Source organism: Euleptes europaea, chromosome 3 (genome assembly GCF_029931775.1).
Source record: "Euleptes europaea isolate rEulEur1 chromosome 3, rEulEur1.hap1, whole genome shotgun sequence".
NCBI lineage: Eukaryota > Metazoa > Chordata > Lepidosauria > Squamata > Sphaerodactylidae > Euleptes > Euleptes europaea.
Window position 1 is genome coordinate 124,535,283 of NC_079314.1, and position 19,896 is coordinate 124,555,178.

Sequence of the window (19,896 nt, forward strand, 5' to 3'; positions counted from 1 at the left end):
CACTTACCCTATTCCTCTCATTTCCAATCTCTTGGGGCAACTGAAGGAGGGCTTAGTTGAAGCCTACTATCGTGTTAGGATTCGGGAGGGGGATGAGCCCTTGACAGCCTTTTCAAGTTGCTTTGGAACGTCTGAATATCTGGTAATGCCCTTTGGCTTGAAAGGGGCCTCGGGGGTCTTCATGCAATTAATAAACAAAGTCCTACATGATTTACTGTTTAAGGGAGTAGTGGTTTATCTGGACGACATTCTTATTTACTCTAAAACCCATAAGGAGCATGTTGCTCTGGTCAGGGAAGTGTTACAACATCTCAGAGACAATCATCTCTATGCTAAAGTATCCAAATGCAAGTTTCACCAAAAACAATTGACTTTCCTTGGCTACATCATCTCACATCGTGGGTTAACCATGGACCCAGAGAAGGTGCAAGCAGTGATTGACTGGGAGCCACCCACGACTCGCAAACAGGTTCAACGATTTCTCGGCTTTGCAAATTTTTACCAAGGGTTCCTCCCCAACTTCGCGCAAATTGCACTACCCATCACTGACCTTCTCAAAACGAAGGGGAAGGGGAGTGCGGCTGTCCTGCCTTCTGCCCGAGTGAATTGGACCCCCCAATGTCAACCTGCTTTTGTCACTCTTAAACAACTGTTCACTTCTGAACCAGTATTGTGACACCCCAATTGCGACCAGCCCTTCATAGTCCAGGTACATGCTTCCTCTTTTTTTATATACATAAATTTTTATTATATTTTCAAACATACAAAAAAGGGGAAAAATTGTTACAAACAAAAAATATATAACAATACAGAAAGCAACATAATAAGAATGACATGTATAAAAAGTTAGAAAAAAACCGGAAATACATTTGTTACATTCTTATTATATTTATCCTACCCATTTTATTCCACCGCCCTCCACCAGTGTACCCTTAATCCCTCCCACCACCGTGTTGAACTTCCAGAGAAGTGTCTTAACAGTTTATTCAGTATTATTTTAACAATAACCTAAGTTATCAAAAAATTGAATCTGCAACTCGTTCACTATATTAATAAAATTCATTTTGCCAGCTTATCCCAATATGCGAAGGCTTTTGACCACATAGTTTTGAATTCTTCCACATCCTTCCCATGAAGTGAGTCTATTAATTTAGCCATCCGCATGTATAACCATAATTTTTCTCTCCAGTCCTTAATTAGAGGTCTATTTGCTAGCTTCCAGGATTTTGCAATAATAATCCTTGCCACTGCAAAACAATATTGACATATAACTCTATCATTCCTATTCATATTATCTTTAGGAATTCCTAATAAACAAAAAGCTGGGTCCATATTTATTTTGGTATTAATTAAATTGTTGGTCTCCCTTACTACCTTTCTCCAAAACTTTTTAATTTTTTTACAAACCCACCAGGCATGTATAAAAGTTCCTTTCTCCATTCCACATTTCCAACATAAATCAGAGTTCCCCACTTTAAATTTACTAACCATCACTGGTGTGATATACCATCTATAAAACATCTTATATAAGTGCTCTCTTATTTCATTACTGATTGTAAATTTAAATTCTGTTTTCCATAATCTTTCCCATACCTCAAGATTAATGTTATACCCCAAATCTCTGATCCATTTTATCATAACTGGTTTAATCCTCTCTTGCTCTAAATTTGTTTCAATTATAAACTTATACATTCTTGCTATTTGACCTTTCCCATGTTTAAAATTAATACGTTTAGATTTATTTCTATTAAACCCTATTAACTTATCTTTATTAAATATATCCTTTAATTTATAATACATAAACCAATCTCCTATCTTGAGTTCTTCTCTTGTTTTAAAAGTCCAAATATCACCACTATTTTCAATAATATCCCTATAGCTACCTATATCCAAATTAAGCTGTATTCCCCTTTTCATGAATGCTTCTATAGGATTAATCCACCCTGATGTTTTAACCTCCCAACATCTTTTATACCTTTTCCAAATCTGCAACAAGCTATTCCTAACAATATGAGAGTTAAAATCTCTGTTCACTTTATCTTTATCATACCATAAGTATGCATGCCAACCAAATCTAATATTAAAACCTTCCATTTCCAACAGTCTAGTATTCTCTAATAGTATCCAATTCCTTAACCAACCAAAACAGGCTGCTTCATAATACATTCTCAGATCTGGAAGACCCAAACCTCCAGTTTCTTTTAATTCAATTAAATTGTGACAAGCTATCCTGTGTCTTTCTTTTCCCCATAAGAAATTCAAAATTTCCTTGTTCCAAACTTTAAAGATCTTTACTCCTTTTATGATTGGCAAATTCTGAAATAAAAAAAGCATCTTTGGTAATACCATCATTTTAATAACTGAGATCCGTCCCCATAGTGACAACGGAATCTTCTCCCACTGTTTAAGATCTTTAACAATTTGTTGCCAAATTTTTACATAATTATTCTGAAATAAATTAAGATTATTTGAGGTTAACCATATTCCTAAATACCTGACTTTAGATTCAATAATAAACCTTGTTTTTTAAGTTAATTCTACTTGTTGTGATAGTCATACTCTTTACCAAAATCTTCGTTTTGCTCCTGTTTATTTTAAATCCTGCAAGCTTTCCATAGACCTCTATAATGTTATTCCATTTTTCCATTTGACAATTAGGATTAGTCAGAACACACACTAAATCATCCGCATATGCTTTTACCTTACAATGATTTCTCCCAATTCTTATACCTACAATATTATCATCTTGTCTAAACTTATTCAATAATACTTCTAAAACTAAAATAAACAATAAAGGTGAAAGAGGGCGACCTTGTCTGGTGCCCTTTTGAGTTACTAACTGTGGTGATAGTACTCCGTTAACCATAAGTCTAGCTGTTTGTTGAGTATATATACTCTCAATCGCTGTTTTAAAACCAATACCCAATCCCATATATTCCAATATTTTTTTCATAAATTTCCAATTTACATTATCAAAAGCTTTCTCTGCATCCAAAAAGATCATAGCCATTGGGGTTGGAGTATACTCTGAATATTCTAATAAATCTATCACCGTTCTAGCATTTTGACTAATCATTCTACCAAGTAAAAAACCAGTTTGATCTTCATGTATATAATCATTTAATACCTTTTTTAGCCTTGTGGCTAAAATATCAGCAAATAATTTGTAATCATTATTTAATAACGAAATAGGCCTATATTTCTTAACTTCCAATAAATCTGTATCCAATTTTGGCATTAATGCTATATTTGCTTGTTTCCAAGTTTGTGGAATAGAACCATTTTGTAAACATAAATTCATAACCTTCAATAAATGTGGAGATATCTGCTCTTTAAATGTTTTATACTAAAATATTGTCGAAGGCTTTCACGGTCAGAGTTCATTGGTTCTCGTAGGTTATCCGGGCTGTGTAACCGTGGTCTTGGGATTTTTTCCCCCTGATGTTTCGCCAGCAGCTGTGGCTGGCATCTTCAGAGGAGTAACACTGAAGGACAGTGTCCTTCAGTGTTACTCCTCTGAAGATGCCGGCCACAGCTGCTGGCGAAACGTCAGAAAAAAAATACCAAGACCACGGTTACACAGCCCGGATAACCTACGAGAACCAGTTTTATACTAAAATGCCGTAAATCCATCTGAACCTGGTGATTTATTCAATTTACTTTTACCAATTGCTTTCTTTAATTCCTCAGGGGTTATAAGTAAATCTAAAAAATCCTTCTGTTCCTGTGATATACCTTTCCAGTCAAATTATTTCAGATACACCTCCATTTCTTTATCTGAAGCTAGTTTTTCTTTATATAATTTTTTATAATAATCTACAAATGTCTCCATTATTTTCTGTTTATCAATTATTGTTTTGCCTTCTTTCCTTATCCTTATAAATTAACTTTGGTTCCATTACCAAAGGAACATACATAGCTACTCCATTTACTTTTTTCATTACAAGATGTAAATAATTTCCCTAATTTCAGATTCTCTAATCTTATTACATCTTTGGGTAACATATGTGTTTCCTGTAAACAAAAAATGCTAGCCTTAGACTTTTGTAAATGGTAAAACACCTTTCTCCTCTTATCGGGTGAATTCAAACCATTAATATCCCATGACAATATTTTTAACATGTCAATTTACAATTCTTCCCATCCCTATTTCCCCTATTTTTAACACTTATTTAAGCCCCCCTCCCCCCCCTATAATTTGTAAAAACAGCTCAGCCCTCATTGTCTTCTGAAGGAGACTCCTCTTCTGGTGTTTCTTCAGGGGGAACACCTACAGAAGCTTGTTCAGATTTGTCCTCTTCTGGTGTGTCCTTTGGAACAGAACGCTTTGAGGATTTTGGAAGATCTTAGTCATATCTTCTCAAGAATTGCTCAGTTTTAAGAGTGTCAGTAATTTTATACCTTCTTGCTTTGAAGAAAAAAGAGATACCTTGAGGATACTCCCATCTGTGTTGAACACCATTGAGCTTCAGCCTTTCCACAATCTCTGCAAAATCTATTCTTTTCCTGAGTAGCCTGGTAGGAATCTCCTTCATAATTCTCAGAGAAACACTGTCTATTATAAGTGAGCTCTTATAGTGTTGATTCAAGATAAGATCCCGATGGCTTCTAGAAAAAAGCTGAATCAAGCAGTCTCTTGGGACCTTATTGTTTTTGCATAAGCTGAGTTAACTCTGTAAGCTGTCACAATCATACCCTCAATGACATATTGATCTTCTTGGAGAAATTCTGCCAGGTGTACTTTGAAAAAACCTTTCAGATCCGCTCCTTCAGATGACTCTTTTAGCCCACGTATACGGATAAAATTTTCTTTAACTTTAAGTTCCAACATAGCAATGTGGTCCTCTCTCCTTTCTTCTCTCCTGAATAGATTCCACTGAGAGTTCCAGAGTGTCCACCTTTTTCTTAACTTCTTTATTGTCTTGAACACATTTCTGCAATTTGGTTTCCACTTTGTCTTGTCTTAAAGGTAATTGAGTCCTTTAAGGCAGAAATAGCAATTGCATTTTGGTTGACAGCTTCTTTTATTGCAGCACTTTCTTGTAAAGATTTGGTCATCATCTCATGCAATGAGTTAAGAGTATCCTCAGGTAGTTTTGTTCAGGTGCCATCTTAGCCAAACCAGAAGCTGCCATTGGAGAGGATGGAACAGTTGACACCAAATTTATGTTAGACACAGAAGCTCTCCTTGTTTGATGTGAAGCCTGCTGCAGTTGCTGTTGTTTCAGAAGCTCTCTAGGATGCTTTTCTTTTTTGTCTCCCATTAGCCTGAGCTGTTGTATTTGTAATCCACATAAAGAAAGAGGGGGGGAGTGGTGAGCTCTGCTGAACTAATTAATCAACATCAGTATCTTTCCAACAGTAAATGGAATCTCCGGTTTGATATAATATCAAGACCTTAGAGAACAGTTAGTTACTGGATTGCTGCATTTATTAAACCTTCATCTTTTTCCACTCGTGTTTTCCCCTCACTGTTCTGTTAGGTTTCTGTAGTTGGCACTGCTGGAATTTAAACTGCGCAATCCAGCTGGCAAAAAGCCAAGTTCAACTCAGATCCCGTTAATGGAGTTGTAGCAATGTTGTAAAGAGTTTAATTCCAAGCAAATCCTGTTAGACACCTCATTTGTGATTATTCATAAAAGTAGAAGTGAAAGTACTTGCATTAGTATTAAGATCGGAGAACCCCCGCGGCTCGTCCCGGCTGTTAGCAAGGGAAGTAATGACGTCCACTGCTCAGCTGCAGCACGTCCGAGCGATCCCCGCCGATTTCTCGGTAGGGATCGCTACTAGGACGGCGCGCTTGCACCCGCCTTCTCCTCACCCCCTCTTCCACCGAGGGAGTGCTGCATGAAACGGGGGGGTGATCTTTTTACCCCCCCCCCCGTAGCCCTCCACCGGAGCGCGGTTCTCGCGCTTGCCGCCGTTTCTCTCCGACCCGGAAGTTCCCGGGTAGATGCTTCTGAAGTGGCAATGGGGGGGTGCACTGCTACAGCGGTGGGAGGATGACCAACTGCACCCTTGCGCTTACTTCTCTAGGAAGTTTGCCAGTCTGAACTCAATTGGCCAATATGGGAAAAGGAGGCAGCAACAGTTAAACATGCCTTGACAATATGGAGACAATATCTTGAAGGGTCTAAAGTCCCTTATAAGGTCTGGAGTGATCATAAAAACTTGGAAGCTTTAACGGGAACTCGCAAGCTCTCCGTGAAACAGGTGCGCTGGGCGGACTTCTTTTCCAAATTCCGCTTTGTGCTGAAACATGTTCCTGGCAAGCAAAATCTACTGGCGGATGCCCTGTCCAGGCTCCCCCAATACCCAAGTAAGCTAGATCAGCCCACTGAATCCCTTTTCACCCCAACCCAGCGGGGGCTGTTACCTACCTTGGCAGTGCAAACCCGTTCTCAAACCCAAGCCCTAAAGCAACCACCTTCCGCAGAGTAGGAAGTGCAGCGCCTGGCTGAGCCGCCTGCTCCGCTCCCTCCATCTGCGCCCGAGAAGTCTGCCGGCGCTGATCCTTCCAAGAAACCCTCTTATAAAGCTATCAAGCAGAACTCTCCTCTCAAATTCTCCCGCCTAAGTTGGTCAAGCACAGGGAATTTTCATACAAAGGTTTTAAGCTATACGTACCAAAAGGATTGCACGGGGAGGTGTTGGGTCTGGTTCATGGAGCTAAAACTGCGGGACATTTTGGATTTATCAAAACATTTCATTTATTTCATAGGCAGTTTTGGTGGGCGGGAATGCGTTCGGACGTGGACTCATTCATCCGCAGTTGTCCAATTCGTGCTTCCGCTAAGCGTTCCCAAGGATAACCGCCCGGACTATTGCAGCCCTTAGAAACCCCCGGAGGACCTTGGGAAGTAATTGCAATGGATTTCATGACTGATCTTCCCCTCAGTAAGGGGAAGACTGTACTTTGGGTGGTCACGGATCTGTTTTCAAAACAAGTTCATCTCATACCTTGCGCAAGTATACCCTCCGCCCCACGGTTAGCCCGCCTCTTTGTGTCACGTTTTTAAATATCATTCGTTTCCGCGCAAGGTAGTGAGCGACCACGGGGGTACCTAAGTAGCTAAGTTTTGGAAAGCTTTTCTAAAATTGGTGGGGGTAGAGCAAGGACTATCGAGTGCTTTCCATCCCCAAACGGATGGTCAAACCAAACGGGTAAATGCTGTTTTGGAATGTTATTTACGCTGTTATGTCAATTATCATCAGGATGATTGGGTGGACCTGCTGCCTTTTGCCGAATACGCTTACAATAATGCTGTACACCAGTCCACAGGGTTCAGCCCTTTTCAAGTTGTGTATGGGAAAGAATTCGGTCCCATTGGCCATATTGATGTTTCAGGAGAGGAGGGTGGCACCGAAGTGGCCGAATGGACTCATACATTTCAAACGACCTGGCCATGGTTGGTTAAAAATCTGGAACGAGCCAAACATAAATACAAGACTCAGGCTGATAAACACCGGTCCCTGGGGTGGGATTACAAGGTGGGAGATCTGGTATATCTATCCACCAAAAACCTATGGTCTACCCGCCCGTGTGGAAAACTCAGTGCCAAATATGTGGGACCCTTCCCCATTTCCAGGATTATCAATAACGTGACAGTGGAACTCTCCTTGCCCAAATCTCTAAGGAGAATTCACCTGGTGTTCCACATCAGTCTCCTCAAACGGCACGTTTCCTCCCCTCAATGGCACCCCGAGCCACCTCCTGAAGTGCCTGAAATGGTGGTGGTGGGGAGAGCATTTTGAAGTGTCAAGAATCTTAGACTCCAGCATTCACCGTGGTGCCCTCCAATACTTAGTTCGTTGGAAACATTTCAGTCCTGCTCAAGATGAATGGGTTCATGCCCGCGATGTTTCCGCCCCCCAACTGGTTTGAAAATTCCACGTCACTTATCCACAGAAACCCGCCTCTGGAGGGTGAAGGGGGCCTTCGGGGGGGGCAGAATGTCAGGCACTAGCTTGAGAATGGTATGCTGTGGCTGAGCCAGATGCCAGCCAAGGACAACGTATTATTTCTCTTCCAAGGTGTTTTGACTTTCTCCTGTGGGAACCTCTGGGAGCCTTTGACCGCTCCAGGGAGGGGGGTTGCCATGGTACCCTGAGCTATCTGTCTTTTGATTATCTATATATGCCATGCAATGTACAATTGAACCCCACTAGTTTCCTCTTGATTCCTGGCTTCTGTTACCTGTTGAACTTTCCTAATAAATCAGCTTTCGTAGGACTCCCTGCCTGCTGAGTCTGTTTATGGGATTATCACGGGACTAGAGCTCACAGCTCAGTGGCGCGCGAGGGCCCTGGGTGCCTGCAGGAAAGCAGCGGAGGGAACGTCAAGCTGGCCTTTCCTGCCCTGGATCAGGGAGTGCTGCTGGGAAAGGGGTCCAGCCGCTGCCAGGCCGCTGGGGAGTCCACCGCAGAGCAGGTCTGGCTGCAGCCGCAGAACAGGATTCTGCATCGAAAGATGCCAAGAACACGGAAAGGGCACCAACGCCCCAGCATTACGTGGCGCCTACATCAGTGGGGCATCGAAGAAGAAGAAGGAGGAGGAGGAGGAGGGTTGGCTTTGATATGCTGACTTACTCTACCACTTAAGGAAGAATCAAATCAGCTTACAATCACCTTCCCTTCCCCTCCCCACAAGAGGCACCCTGTGAGGTAGGTGGGGCTGAGAGAGCTCTTAATAGAACTGTGACTGGCCCAGGGTCACCCAGCTGGCTTAATGTGGAGGAGTGGGGAATCAAACCCATTCCCCAGATTAGCCTCTGCCGCTCACATGGAGGAGTGGGGGAATCGAACCCAGTCCTCTAGATCAGACTCCACCGCTCTTAACCACTATACCACACTGGCTCTCAGGAATCACCACACTGCCGCCCCCACCCTCCTTACTCACTGGGATGGAGACGGATCATGCACAGCCACAGGGCACTGCTGTGACAGACCTGGTGATCCGGACACTGCTCACGCGGGGCGCCCTTCGGCCCTTTTGGTCGCCAGGTCACCCTGCAGATCCGGGCTTCTTCCACCCACCCCCCAGCCTTGCCCCCCCCTCTACAAAGGCTGTAACACTGCAGAGGTCTCCAGCCAGAGCAGCCACCTCAGGCCCCATAACAGGGAAGGGGGAAAGGTCAAGAGACAAACATCCCCTCTGGCAGTTCCGGTACCTCTGGGCGTGGCTCAAACCCTTCTTGTTCTCCGTCTGTGTTCTCCCACCACATGGCCAATGACAGACCTCAAAAGAGCCCCTTCCCCTGCCAGCAGAAGCAGCCTGCAGGCCCCCAGGCGACCAGCCTCCCGAGTCCCCCTCCGGCTCCCAGAGTTCCACTTTCTAGAATCGCTGGGCTCTTGGAGCACCCCTGAAGCTGCCTTCTACCCACTCAGACCCTCGGTCCAGCAACGTCAGCATTGTCTACTCAGGCTGGCAGCGGCTCTCCAGTGGAGGAGGTCTTTCACATCAGCACTACCTGATCAGCATCGGGGTTTAAAGGTGGGACCTTCTGCACATAAGACCGAGACTCTTTCACTGAGCCACAGCCCCTCTTGGGAATTGGGGCATCCTTTCAGAGCGCCCCCCCAGCCCTCCACAGATCAACCCACAGTTCCCCCCCCCTCGCCCACGCCCACTCACCGTGCCTCGGCCGCCAGCAGCTCGTCGTAGTGGGAGGAGCGCTGGTCATCGTCCTGGCGGTAGCGAATGACGGTGGCCAGGCCCTTGCTGACCAGGGCTTCCGCGATGTTGCTGCACAGAAAGAGAGAGGCCTGTTGGAAATGCAGCCAGGAGGCAGAGTGGGGGTCAAGGGGGACTCTGGGCATGGAGTAGGGGGTCACTGGGGTGGGTGTGGGGGGAGATAGTTGTGAATTTCCTGCATTGTGCAGGGGGTTGGACTAGATGGCCCTGGTGGTCCCCCTCCCAACTCTAGGAGTCTATGATTCTGCACGGGGGCTGGCCAGGTCAAACTGGAGCAGGGGCAGGGGGGCCCCACCAACCCGCTGGTCAAGGCGGCTCCTGGCCGAGCCTCTTCCGGGCCTCCAGAAGAAACACAAGGCTGCCTCGTTCTGCCCAGGGAGAGGCCGACCGCCCCAGCTCTGGGGTCCCTATCTTCCTGGCGTTATTGTGGCTGCCTGGCTTGCCCCCCCTTGCTGAAGCGTGAGGGCCAGCAGAGGAGGCCTTTTGGCATCCCCCATAGAATGACTCTTGGGTCCCCCCCCCCAGGGATTTGTCCCCAGATCCTCCCACTTTTTCTGGAGCCTCATGCTGACTGTTGGGGCTCACGATTCCCAAGCCCGCAGCTCCCTGTCATGGGAGACAGGCTGAAGAAGCACCGGGGGACAGCCAGAGCCAGGCAGGGGGGGGGGCATCAACGGACATCAGCCCAGGGAAGACCAAGGGGCCAGAAAAACTCAGCCTACCCTTCAAACAATTGGCAGCATCTAGCCCACTCCCCACGAGGGAACAACATTAAGCCAAGACCTGACTGAGGCCACTAAAGTGACGCTCGGACCAAGGAAGGCCGAGGGGCTGCTGGCCCAACTTGGGGGTGGAGAATCCACCCAAGTCTGGAAAAGGTTCTCAGCTGGGGGAGGCTGCTTGAGGCAGGCGGAGAGCAGGAAACATCTCTGAGCAGCACTCCAGCAGCTGTGGCAGCTCCTGCCGAAGCCGGCTCTGGGGCACAGTGGGGGTCCCATCGAGGCTAGACTGCTGTAAAGAACTCCAGAGGAGGCAGCCTCTGAAGACTGCTCAGCAGCCCCGGCGAAACTGAGGAAAGACACTGGTGACAGAAGCGCGCTCGGCCACTTTCAGGAGCGGGACCCGGACTCCCAGCTGGGTTCTGGGACCAATTCAAAGTGCTGGATGTGGTCTTTGAAGTCCTGTGCTTTGGGAACTAGGACACCCGCGGAACCGCCTTCTCAGATGTGAGCCCAGCTGCCATTTAAGGGCATCTTCTGCCCCATCGATCTGGAAGATGACCGAAAGAACAGGGCCTCCTCTGGCGTGGCCCCCCGAACTGCAGAAAGCCCGCCCAACATCCGCTCACCTGGCCATGGGCCTCTGGCGCTTTGGGGGCCTGGCTGCCCAGGCATTCTGAGGGCCTCACGGGTGACTGGCATCGCCGGTCCCGTCTCCCCCTGAACACACCCAAGGCTGTATGGGGAGCTTCCGTTTTGGGGGAGGTTGTTGGTTTTTAGTCTTTCTGCATCGTATTCTGTCTGAATGCTCCTGTCATCAATGCTTTTGATAATTATTTTATTGTACTTTATTATATATGATCTGTATGGAGAAATGACCTCCACCCAGGAATTCACCCCTCTATTTCATGTTGGAAGATTTGCATTGTCTCACATGCAAAGGAACTGAGAAGACGACCCCGCAGGGGGGCGGGCAAGTGGTCAGCTAGTTAGGGCTGTAAGGCCAGAGACCTTTCAACCTTTTTTTTCCACACCTCCTTAGACTGATATTCTTAGGGGACAATTTCCTCCTCCTTCTCGGAAGTCATTCTACCCTCGCTCTTCCTCCTTAGCAAGATAGACAGCTAGAGGCTCTGGTCTCTCAGCTTTCCTATCCCAAAAACGTAGTTCCCTCAATAAAGGAAACTTTATCTTTAATCAGTGAGTCTGACCCTTCTCTGAGTACTTAGCATACTCTGCCAACATTTCAATCCATGAGCAGGAACCCAGCTGGAAACTAGTAGCTGGCAGAAAGGAGAGAGTTAGGGAGCCAGACAGCCCCAATCATAGAAGACTCAAGCTCTTGGCTATGCGCAAGACTCTGGCTGGAGCAGGATTGACCACACCCTGCTGGGAGAGGGGGGCACCCAGGGACCGAAACAGCCCAATGGCTAGAAAAAAAACTCTTCCTTTGGGACGAGAAGGGAGATAAAAGTCACCCCAAGAGGGGAGGGAGAAAGACAGAGGTTGTTTAAACTCAGGACACAAAGAAAGAAGCTCTCTCTTGCATCTTGCTCTTGACTTAGAAGCACAAGCCACAAAGGTCTCCATCTTGTTCACATGGCCAGTGACAACGGGGAGAAGACCTCACCCAGCAAATGAAGGGAATGCTGAATTTTAAACCACTGCAACTTCAGTAAAGCTAGCCCGTCCAAACTAAACTTCATTTAGGATAAGCTCCAGGTATAGGAGAGAGCTGTGTGTGTTCACCTTTTCTTTCTTCCTTTGCTCCACCTGAATGCTAGAGAACAGACCATGTGTATTCTTTTTATTCATTATTAAACTTCCTTATATTTTGAATGTGCTCAGCCAGATGTTTAAAACGCACGGCACCTATTTGCTCTTGCTATCTGAAGCGTGGTAAAGGGGAGGGGCAGCGGGTAAGCTCGCTATCCCCTGGAGCACAACAGTTGCAATACATCGCCCTGCATTTGCTTGAAGGAGCGAAGCTGGAAGAGCAACAACCAGGCAGAGCCTAAACGTCAGTGAAGGTACAGATTGCTCAACGTACGGCTCCATTTAGCAGAGATGTTCCAAGTCCTCGGCGGCAGCCAGGGTTGCCTCGTTTGTTTCTGGCATCCATGGGGAGCAAGGGGAATGGGGAGCGCCACCAAGCAGAGACTTGGGACGGCCACGGGTTTTTCCCCAGCCTCGTGGGGACCAGCTGGAAGGAACAGGGTGGGCTTGTGAGTCTGTTCCTGCACAGCCTACTTCAACAGGGTCAACAAAGTGTCAGCCACCACTAGCATCAAATGCAGCGGACCCCACAGCAGGGCTTCTGCACACCTTCCTTGCTCACCCTGCAAAGAATAAAGGGGAAAGGAGTGACCTGCAGGCAGCCAACGTGTGCTGGGGTGTGTACTCTGTCCCCCCAAGTATTGGAGCCTGCTATTAAAATACGCAGAACTTTATTAGAGAATGATTGTTAGAGTTTTTTACAATTTTAAGGTGATAATTTTAATCGGGTTGATTTTACTGATCCTACACCTTTATTTGTACGGGGCCGTCTGTGATTCTGCGGTGCAAAACTATTGAGTCTGGAAATTTTGATGTGTTGGCATGGGATTGGTCAGTTGACCGTATTAACAAATTTGACTTGATACACACACACACACACACCGTTCTCGGTTCTTCTTATTGGGTGTTGTAAATTGGTTATGTGTTGTTGTATTATGTATTATTGATATGGTTAAGCTCAAGATCTTTGGTCAAAGGAGCTAGTAAATAAATGGAAATGGAAATGGTTCTTCTTATCACTTGGCAGACCTTTGCCTGGCAGGCAAGGTGGCCAGCCCCACTCCTGGCCGATGGTAACCCCAGTTGGCCCGAAAGCAGCCCAACTCCGCCCCTTTACTCTAGAGGCACTGAGGGAGCCCAAACGTTGGCCTCGCCGCCAGGTGCCGCCCCAGTGTCTGGCCTGCTGACCTGATGCCCATGGAAAGTCCACCGTTCCCCTTCACTGGGCACATCTGTCATCGGCCAGCACTTACTCAGGCAGGGCGCAGCCCCCAGCCGGCCGACTCCACGCTCCAGGGGGAGGCTCTCTGGCCTGCAACAGCTCCCAACAACACTCTCCCCAGCTCCTGCCTCCGCAAAGGGAGGGGGCCAAGTGGAGCTATCGCTGCGCGCCAAAAATAGGCCGGGCAGGGACGGGGGAGAAGAACATCAGAGAACCGGCAGTAGAGGAAATCAGCTGCCAGGAGGAAAGGGAGAGCGGCAGCTGCGGACGCGCAGCTCCAAATGCCAGGCAACCGGGAATATTTGAGGCAAGCGGGAGGCAGACGGCAGCCACCTCGCACCGGCAGCCCACGGAGCCCCACACCGTCTCCCGGCACCAGCTGCCTCCGCCCAGCACCGGGTTTTTGTGCGGCGAGCTCATCTGGGGAGAACGCGGCTTCGATGTCCAAGGACGGAACAGTGCGCCCACAGAGAGCAGAAGGAAGTAGGAAAACCAAACCGCCACTGCCGCCATCCCCCCTCCCAGGAGCAGGTTTCTGCTGCCTTGGCAGCAAGGTGTTTGCCAGATTAAAGGCCCCCCACCCCCACCCCTGGTGAGAAAAGCAGTGACCCACGCATGGCCTGCAGGAAGATGAGCAGCCCACTCCCCCCCCCCAAGCAAGCAGGGATCACCTTGGGTCCAGCGCAACTCCCCAGCCCCCCCTCCACCACTTGGGCCTGCCTGGCACACCAAGGAAGCGCAGCAGCTACCAGGCCTGCCACAATGCGCCAGGCTACAGCCGGGGCAGCCGGCTAGCTCCCTCAGAGTCCAGGGGATTACGGCCAGTGACCGGCTGCCCTTCACACACCCCTCCCAAGAGGCAGCCGTGGGGGTAGGCAGACTCCCACCAAGGCATCAGCCATAAAGCACCTCTGCAGAGAAAACAGAAGAAGGGCAGTGGTTGTTCTTGTGCATTTGCCGAGTGGGACCTGCTCAGGTGAGCCAAGCTGTCATAGTGAATCATTGAGGGAGAGGCGCTCTTGCAGATGGAAGGGGCTTTGAAAGTGATAGCCAGTACCTGGAATTGAGCCCGGATACTGATGGGCAGCCAATGGAGTGACTGCAGAATCGGAGTAATATGTGTGCTCCCATCTAAAGGTAAAGGTAGTCCCCTGGGCAAGCACCGGGTCATTCCTGACCCATGGGGTGATGTCACATCCCAACGTTTACTAGGCAGACTGTGTTTGTGGGGTGGTTTGCCAGTGCCTTCCCCAGTCATCTTCCCTTTACCCCCAGCAAGCCGGGTACTCATTTTACCAACCTCAGAAGGGTGGGAGGCTGAGTCAACCTTGAGCCGGCTACCTGAAACCGACTCCCGTCGGGATTGAACTCAGGTTGTGAGCAGAGCATTTGACTGCAGTACTGCAGCTGGCCGCTCTGCGCCACGGGGGCTCCTAGGCTCCCATCTAGCTCCTGATAATAACGGAGTTCTGCCTTCCTGCCCCAACTGGAGTCTCCAAGTTGACTTTGAGGGGAATTCTGTGTAGGGTGCATTGCAGTAGTCTAGCCTGGATGCTACTGTGGCATGGATCCAGAGGGCCAGAAAGGCCGGGTCAATGTATGGAGCCATACTGCAGGCTAGACTGAGCCAGAAGGAAACATTTCTTTGCAGCTGCGCTCACCTGCTTCTCCAGCAGGAATACTGGATTCTGAGGTTCTTAACTGGGTTGGCCAGGGTCAGCTGAACCCCGTCAAAAGTGGGGAGCACAACGTCCTTCAAGACCTCCACCTTTCCAAACAGCACCACCTCAGTCTTACCAGGGTTTCGTTTCAATTTGTTCCCTCTTAGCCATTTAACCACAGCAGTCATGCAGCGATTCGGGACCTCTGCCTCATCACAAGGTGATTTGGATAAGGAGCTACAGAGCTGGCTGACATCAGCATACTGACGGCCAACCAACCCTGAAACTAGGATTTGTACTAAGGGCTTGACACAGACATTGAGAAGAATGGGAGATCAGCTGATAGCCACTCGTCTCCAATGGTAACGGTTTGCATCCAGAACTGATTTCAACCAGTTCACTGCACACCCCGATACCTACGTATACCTCCTCATATAGAGGAGGGTGCCAAGTTGTTTTCTGTTTCCCCAGGAGGTCGGATCAGAACCAACGGGTTGAAATTAAATCAAAAGAGTTTCCGTCTAGACATTAGGAAGACTTTTCTAACAGTCAGAGCAGTTCCTCAGTGGAACAGGCTTCCTCGGGAGGTGGTGAGCTCTCCTTCCCTGGAGGTTTTCAAGCAGAGGCTAGATGGCCGTCTGTCAGCAATGCTGATTCTGTGACCTTAGGCAGATGATGAGAGGGAGGGCACCTTGGCTATCTTCTGGGCATGGAGTAGGGGTCACTGGGGTGTGTGGGGGGAGGTGGTTGTGAATTTCCTGCATTGTGCAGGGGTTGGACTAGATGACCCTGGTGGTCCCTTCCAATTCTATGTCTCCAAATGCCTCAACAAGAGGGCGTGGTCCCCAGTATCAAAGACTGTAGATAAACCCCCTCGCAACAACCCACAGGCGTGGCCTTTGTCTACATTCAGACGGAGGGCATCCACTGAAGCTACCAGGTCTGTCTTTGTCCCACAGCACAGCCTGAAGCCGGACTGAAAAGGATCCCAGAGTTAGTAATTGACTTATGAAGACACTAAGGACTTGCTGATGTGGTCCTTACATGATTTAAGCAGCCAAGATGGGCAAGGATCCAGGACACAAGGGGCAGCCTTCACAGACACCAGGATCTTGTCAACGTCCATCACGGAAACTGAGCCAAAATGGTCCATAAACCGACCAGGTGATGTATTGGGCATTTCTCCTTGTGGGTCTATGTTACAACTGGCATCCAGGTCAGAGAAGCCACATTTCTTTGCCACGGTCCCCGTCACTTCCTAGGACTTCCCATGGCTGGATCCGTCAGATCCAGGACAAGCCTCCAGCCGCCTCCCAGCTCTCTTCAGGTCACCCAGCTCCATGGGGAACCAGGGGTCAGGGTTCCACTCCCAGGGTGGGAGAGGTCAGAGAGGGGCAAACCTTGCTGTGTGTTTCAAGCTCCCCCCGCAGCTTCAACAGCACCTGCGTGTGGAATCCTAAACCCCCCCCCCAGAGCATTCCGGAATCCCGTGGGACCCCTGAGCCTCCGTGGGCAGGCCATTTCAACCAGGCCCTCCCTCCTGGGGGGGGGGTCTCAGAGCCACGCCCACCAGGGACTTGAACAGACAACAGTTGAGCCTGGATCTCCACCTGGGAAAGAAGAGGCCCCCCTTCACAGACCCAGAGCAAAAGGCTCCGCCCCAGACGTGGCCTCTCCCACGAGTTGGGCTCATCATGGTTAGAGGGAGGCCCACGGCGGCCGGAGGAGCTAGAAAATGCTTGGCCGGGCCTGGCGAGGCATTTGTGGTTTATGCCACGGAAGCCATCTGGAGTCTCGTAAAAAAAAAAATGCCTATAAACAACACAAATACATAAGTTTCAGGGGGGGGGCATTGTGGGTCTGCCACAGAGGAGCCAGGTGCCGCCAGGCCAGGAGCACTTTAAGAGGCCAAAGAAGTTTTGGGGTTATGAGCTTCGGAGAGTTACAGCTCCTGACTCCTGAACGCTGATGCCTGGAGACCCTTCTTGGTCTGGGAGCTGCTCCTGGCCTGGTGGCATCTGGCTGTAAACAAATATGTGGAGGAGGTGGGGGAGTATTCAAGGCCGTGGGGGGAAAACTCCCCAGCCCTTGCCTGGACTCCCAGAGGGCGTCTGGAGCCACTGAAACTCCCCTGTCCGGTTACCTGACAGCCCCCTTTCCCACCCCACCCCACCCCACCAGGGCTTCTGCATCCCCAGCAAGATGGCCCGGGGGGGGTCAGCCACCATTCTGGCACTGCCCGATTCCTGCCCTGGTCTTAGCCCTGCTTGCGCCCTCCTCGCCTGGCACAGCCGCTGTGGCTCAGGCTGCCAGAGCCTCAGGAAGCAAGCCCCGCGACACTCCTGGATGGGTGTAGCTGGGTCTCCCAGCCCACCTGTGCCGCAGGCTCACCTGCCCTCCCAGGCGGTTTCTTGGGGTGGCTCCCCCAGCAGTCCTCCAAGGGTTTGCCTCACCAGGCTTTCCTGCACTCCCAGCGTGGACGAAATGTGCCAGCAGTGTTTCCCAGGAAGAGGGACTCCTGGTACGGGAGCACACCCAGTCAAGGGCCAACCCTCCACTCCATACAGCCCTCTGGAACGCCAGGCCCCTTGTGCGGAGGAGCCGGCCCGGGGCAAGCCACGAGCCGTGAGACGTCTGGCAAGAGAGCTCGGCCCCAGCCTTGCTAGGCAGGGCCAAGGGGCTTCTCTGGCCCCGAGGCCAGAGGGGCACCAGCTGGCACAAAAGCCCCTCCCAATTCTCCAAATGGAGAGAGGGGCACACCAAGGCGCTCGGGCGGGAGCAGAGGGCTGCACGCCACAGCTGCTGCCTGCCGTTTGGTGGCAGACACAACAGTCCACCCACCAGCACCGGATGCCGGGGGAAGCTCGGTGGCTTTCACACGTCCTTTTCTTCGTGTTGCTCTTTGCAGACTCTCGAACACCGCCCAGAGCCTTGCCGGGAGTCTGAAAATACTTGCGAGTGTCACGGGGGATTGCGCGGGGAACAGAGAGGGGGCCGCAAACAGCCAGGCAGCTCCAGAAACTGCCAGTGAGAACCGTGACTCTCCTGCAACGCTGAGAAGGGAAACCACGTCCCGGCGCCCCCGACTCCACCAAGAGCAGCTGCTGAGCAGGAGGGGCAGAGCTGGCCCCTCACCTCAAGGAGAGCCCCCCGTCAAGAACTCCAGCCGGGCAGCCTCTGGCCCAATACCGCCCGGTTCAGTTCCTCAGGCACGCTCCCATCAAGGGGGTTCCAATGTGCAAGGTATCGCCACATCCTGACTCCTTTCTTGGCAACACCCCTCCCGGCTTCAGACTGGGACTCGACCTCCGTTCCTACTCGCCTCCGAAAGCTCCTGCCCCAGAAATCTCTGAGATGCTGCTGGGCTCAAGCCACAAGCAGTAACAGGGGACGGCCAAGGAAGGGCACGCGAGGCTGGGTGAGAAGTCCGAAGGAAGGCTGAAGAGGTGGAACGAGGACGACGAAGGGGAACGTTTGGAGCGGGAGGGGGGGGGAAGACACCAACCACAACAAGGCGGGTGCCCTTGGACTGGCAGGGAAAGAGCACCCGACTGCCCAGTGGGAGGCTGTCGCGGAACGTCTCAGAGGCTGCTCGACAAGCGTCACTTGGGGATGAGCCCAGAAGCCAAGTGGCCGGCAGGGAGCTCAGAAGGCGGCGCTAAAGGGTTAGGGTTAAAAGGGAGGAGCAAAAGTGAGGAGGAGGGTCCGCTCCCCCCTCTCCTTCTGCTGCAGGGTCTCAAGGGGAAGACCCTTGTTCTCAAAGGCTCTTACTGGCATAAAGACATAAAACTCTCGCCCCGAGTCAGACCACTGGTCCTCCAAGGGCAGTCTTGTCTACTCTGCCTGGCAGCGGCTCTCCAGGGTCTCAGGCAGAGGGAGGGTCTTTCACATCACCGACTGCTAGGTCCTTTTTCCCTGGAGATGCTGGGGATTGAACCAGGGACCTTCTGCACACAAAGGAACTCCTCTTCTGCTGAGCCACGGCCCCTCTACTACGAACGCCAGATCCGGGGAGGGGAGGGAGGGAGAAGGCGGAGAAAGCACAGCTCTTTCACACTCCCCCCTCACCCTCTCTGTGGAGCAAGGTCTGGTTTCTCACCAAAACTGCCAATTCTGGAAGCTACCCTCATCAGCGCCCGGTGGGACACTGACAGGCAAAAGTCCCCCGCAGCCGGCATGGGGGATCCAGAGGTCCCAGAGAGCCGGGTACTGTCACTGGCAGTTTGCAAGGGGGAGAGAGCGCTTCTCCAGGAACCTCTCCTGAAAGCCATCTTCTCCTGTGGGCTGCAGAATACCTGCAGGAGGGGGAAATCTACAGCACGGCCAGGCCTGCAAGGTTCTGCTCTCCCCAAACCAGCTGCCAGTCAGTTGCGAACAGTGACATGGAGATATGTGCTCATTTGCTTCTCTCAACAGTCCTGATCTGGGCTTCCAGACCCCAAATCAACATTCACCTGTAGCAAGCCAAAGGGCTAGGCTGGCCTCAGTGGGGGGGGGGGCGGGGGGGAGAGAGAGGTGCTTTTCTCTCGGAGCTTCTGTTACAGGCTTTGACATATTGGAGCACATGAACATGGTATTAATGTTGTACATATGCAGAATTATTCAGAATATAACACAACTACACATACAAACTGCAAAAGATATATAAAGAGGTTTAATTTCCTTTCAAAAGGAAGAAGAATATTCTATGCAAGAGGCTTCTGCTTTTATTACTCTATCAGAGGCTTCAGTAATTTTCCAGCAACATTCTATTCTATTATTACCAAAGATCTTCCCAGATGAGAAACGGTTTCCCATGTCCTATATAACTGCTGGAATAAGAAA

At 49.8% G+C, this 19,896-nt stretch overlaps 1 protein-coding gene across 1 annotated transcript in view; it reads right to left on the reverse strand.

Moving 5' to 3' along the window:
* Positions 1–19,896, reverse strand: part of SND1 (staphylococcal nuclease and tudor domain containing 1) — a 229,722-nt gene that overhangs the window by 109,454 nt on the left and 100,372 nt on the right. The window contains exon 13 of the mRNA XM_056845986.1: positions 9,635–9,745. Within this exon, the coding sequence (XP_056701964.1) occupies positions 9,635–9,745 (111 nt within the window). The remainder of the gene's footprint in view (positions 1–9,634; positions 9,746–19,896) is intronic.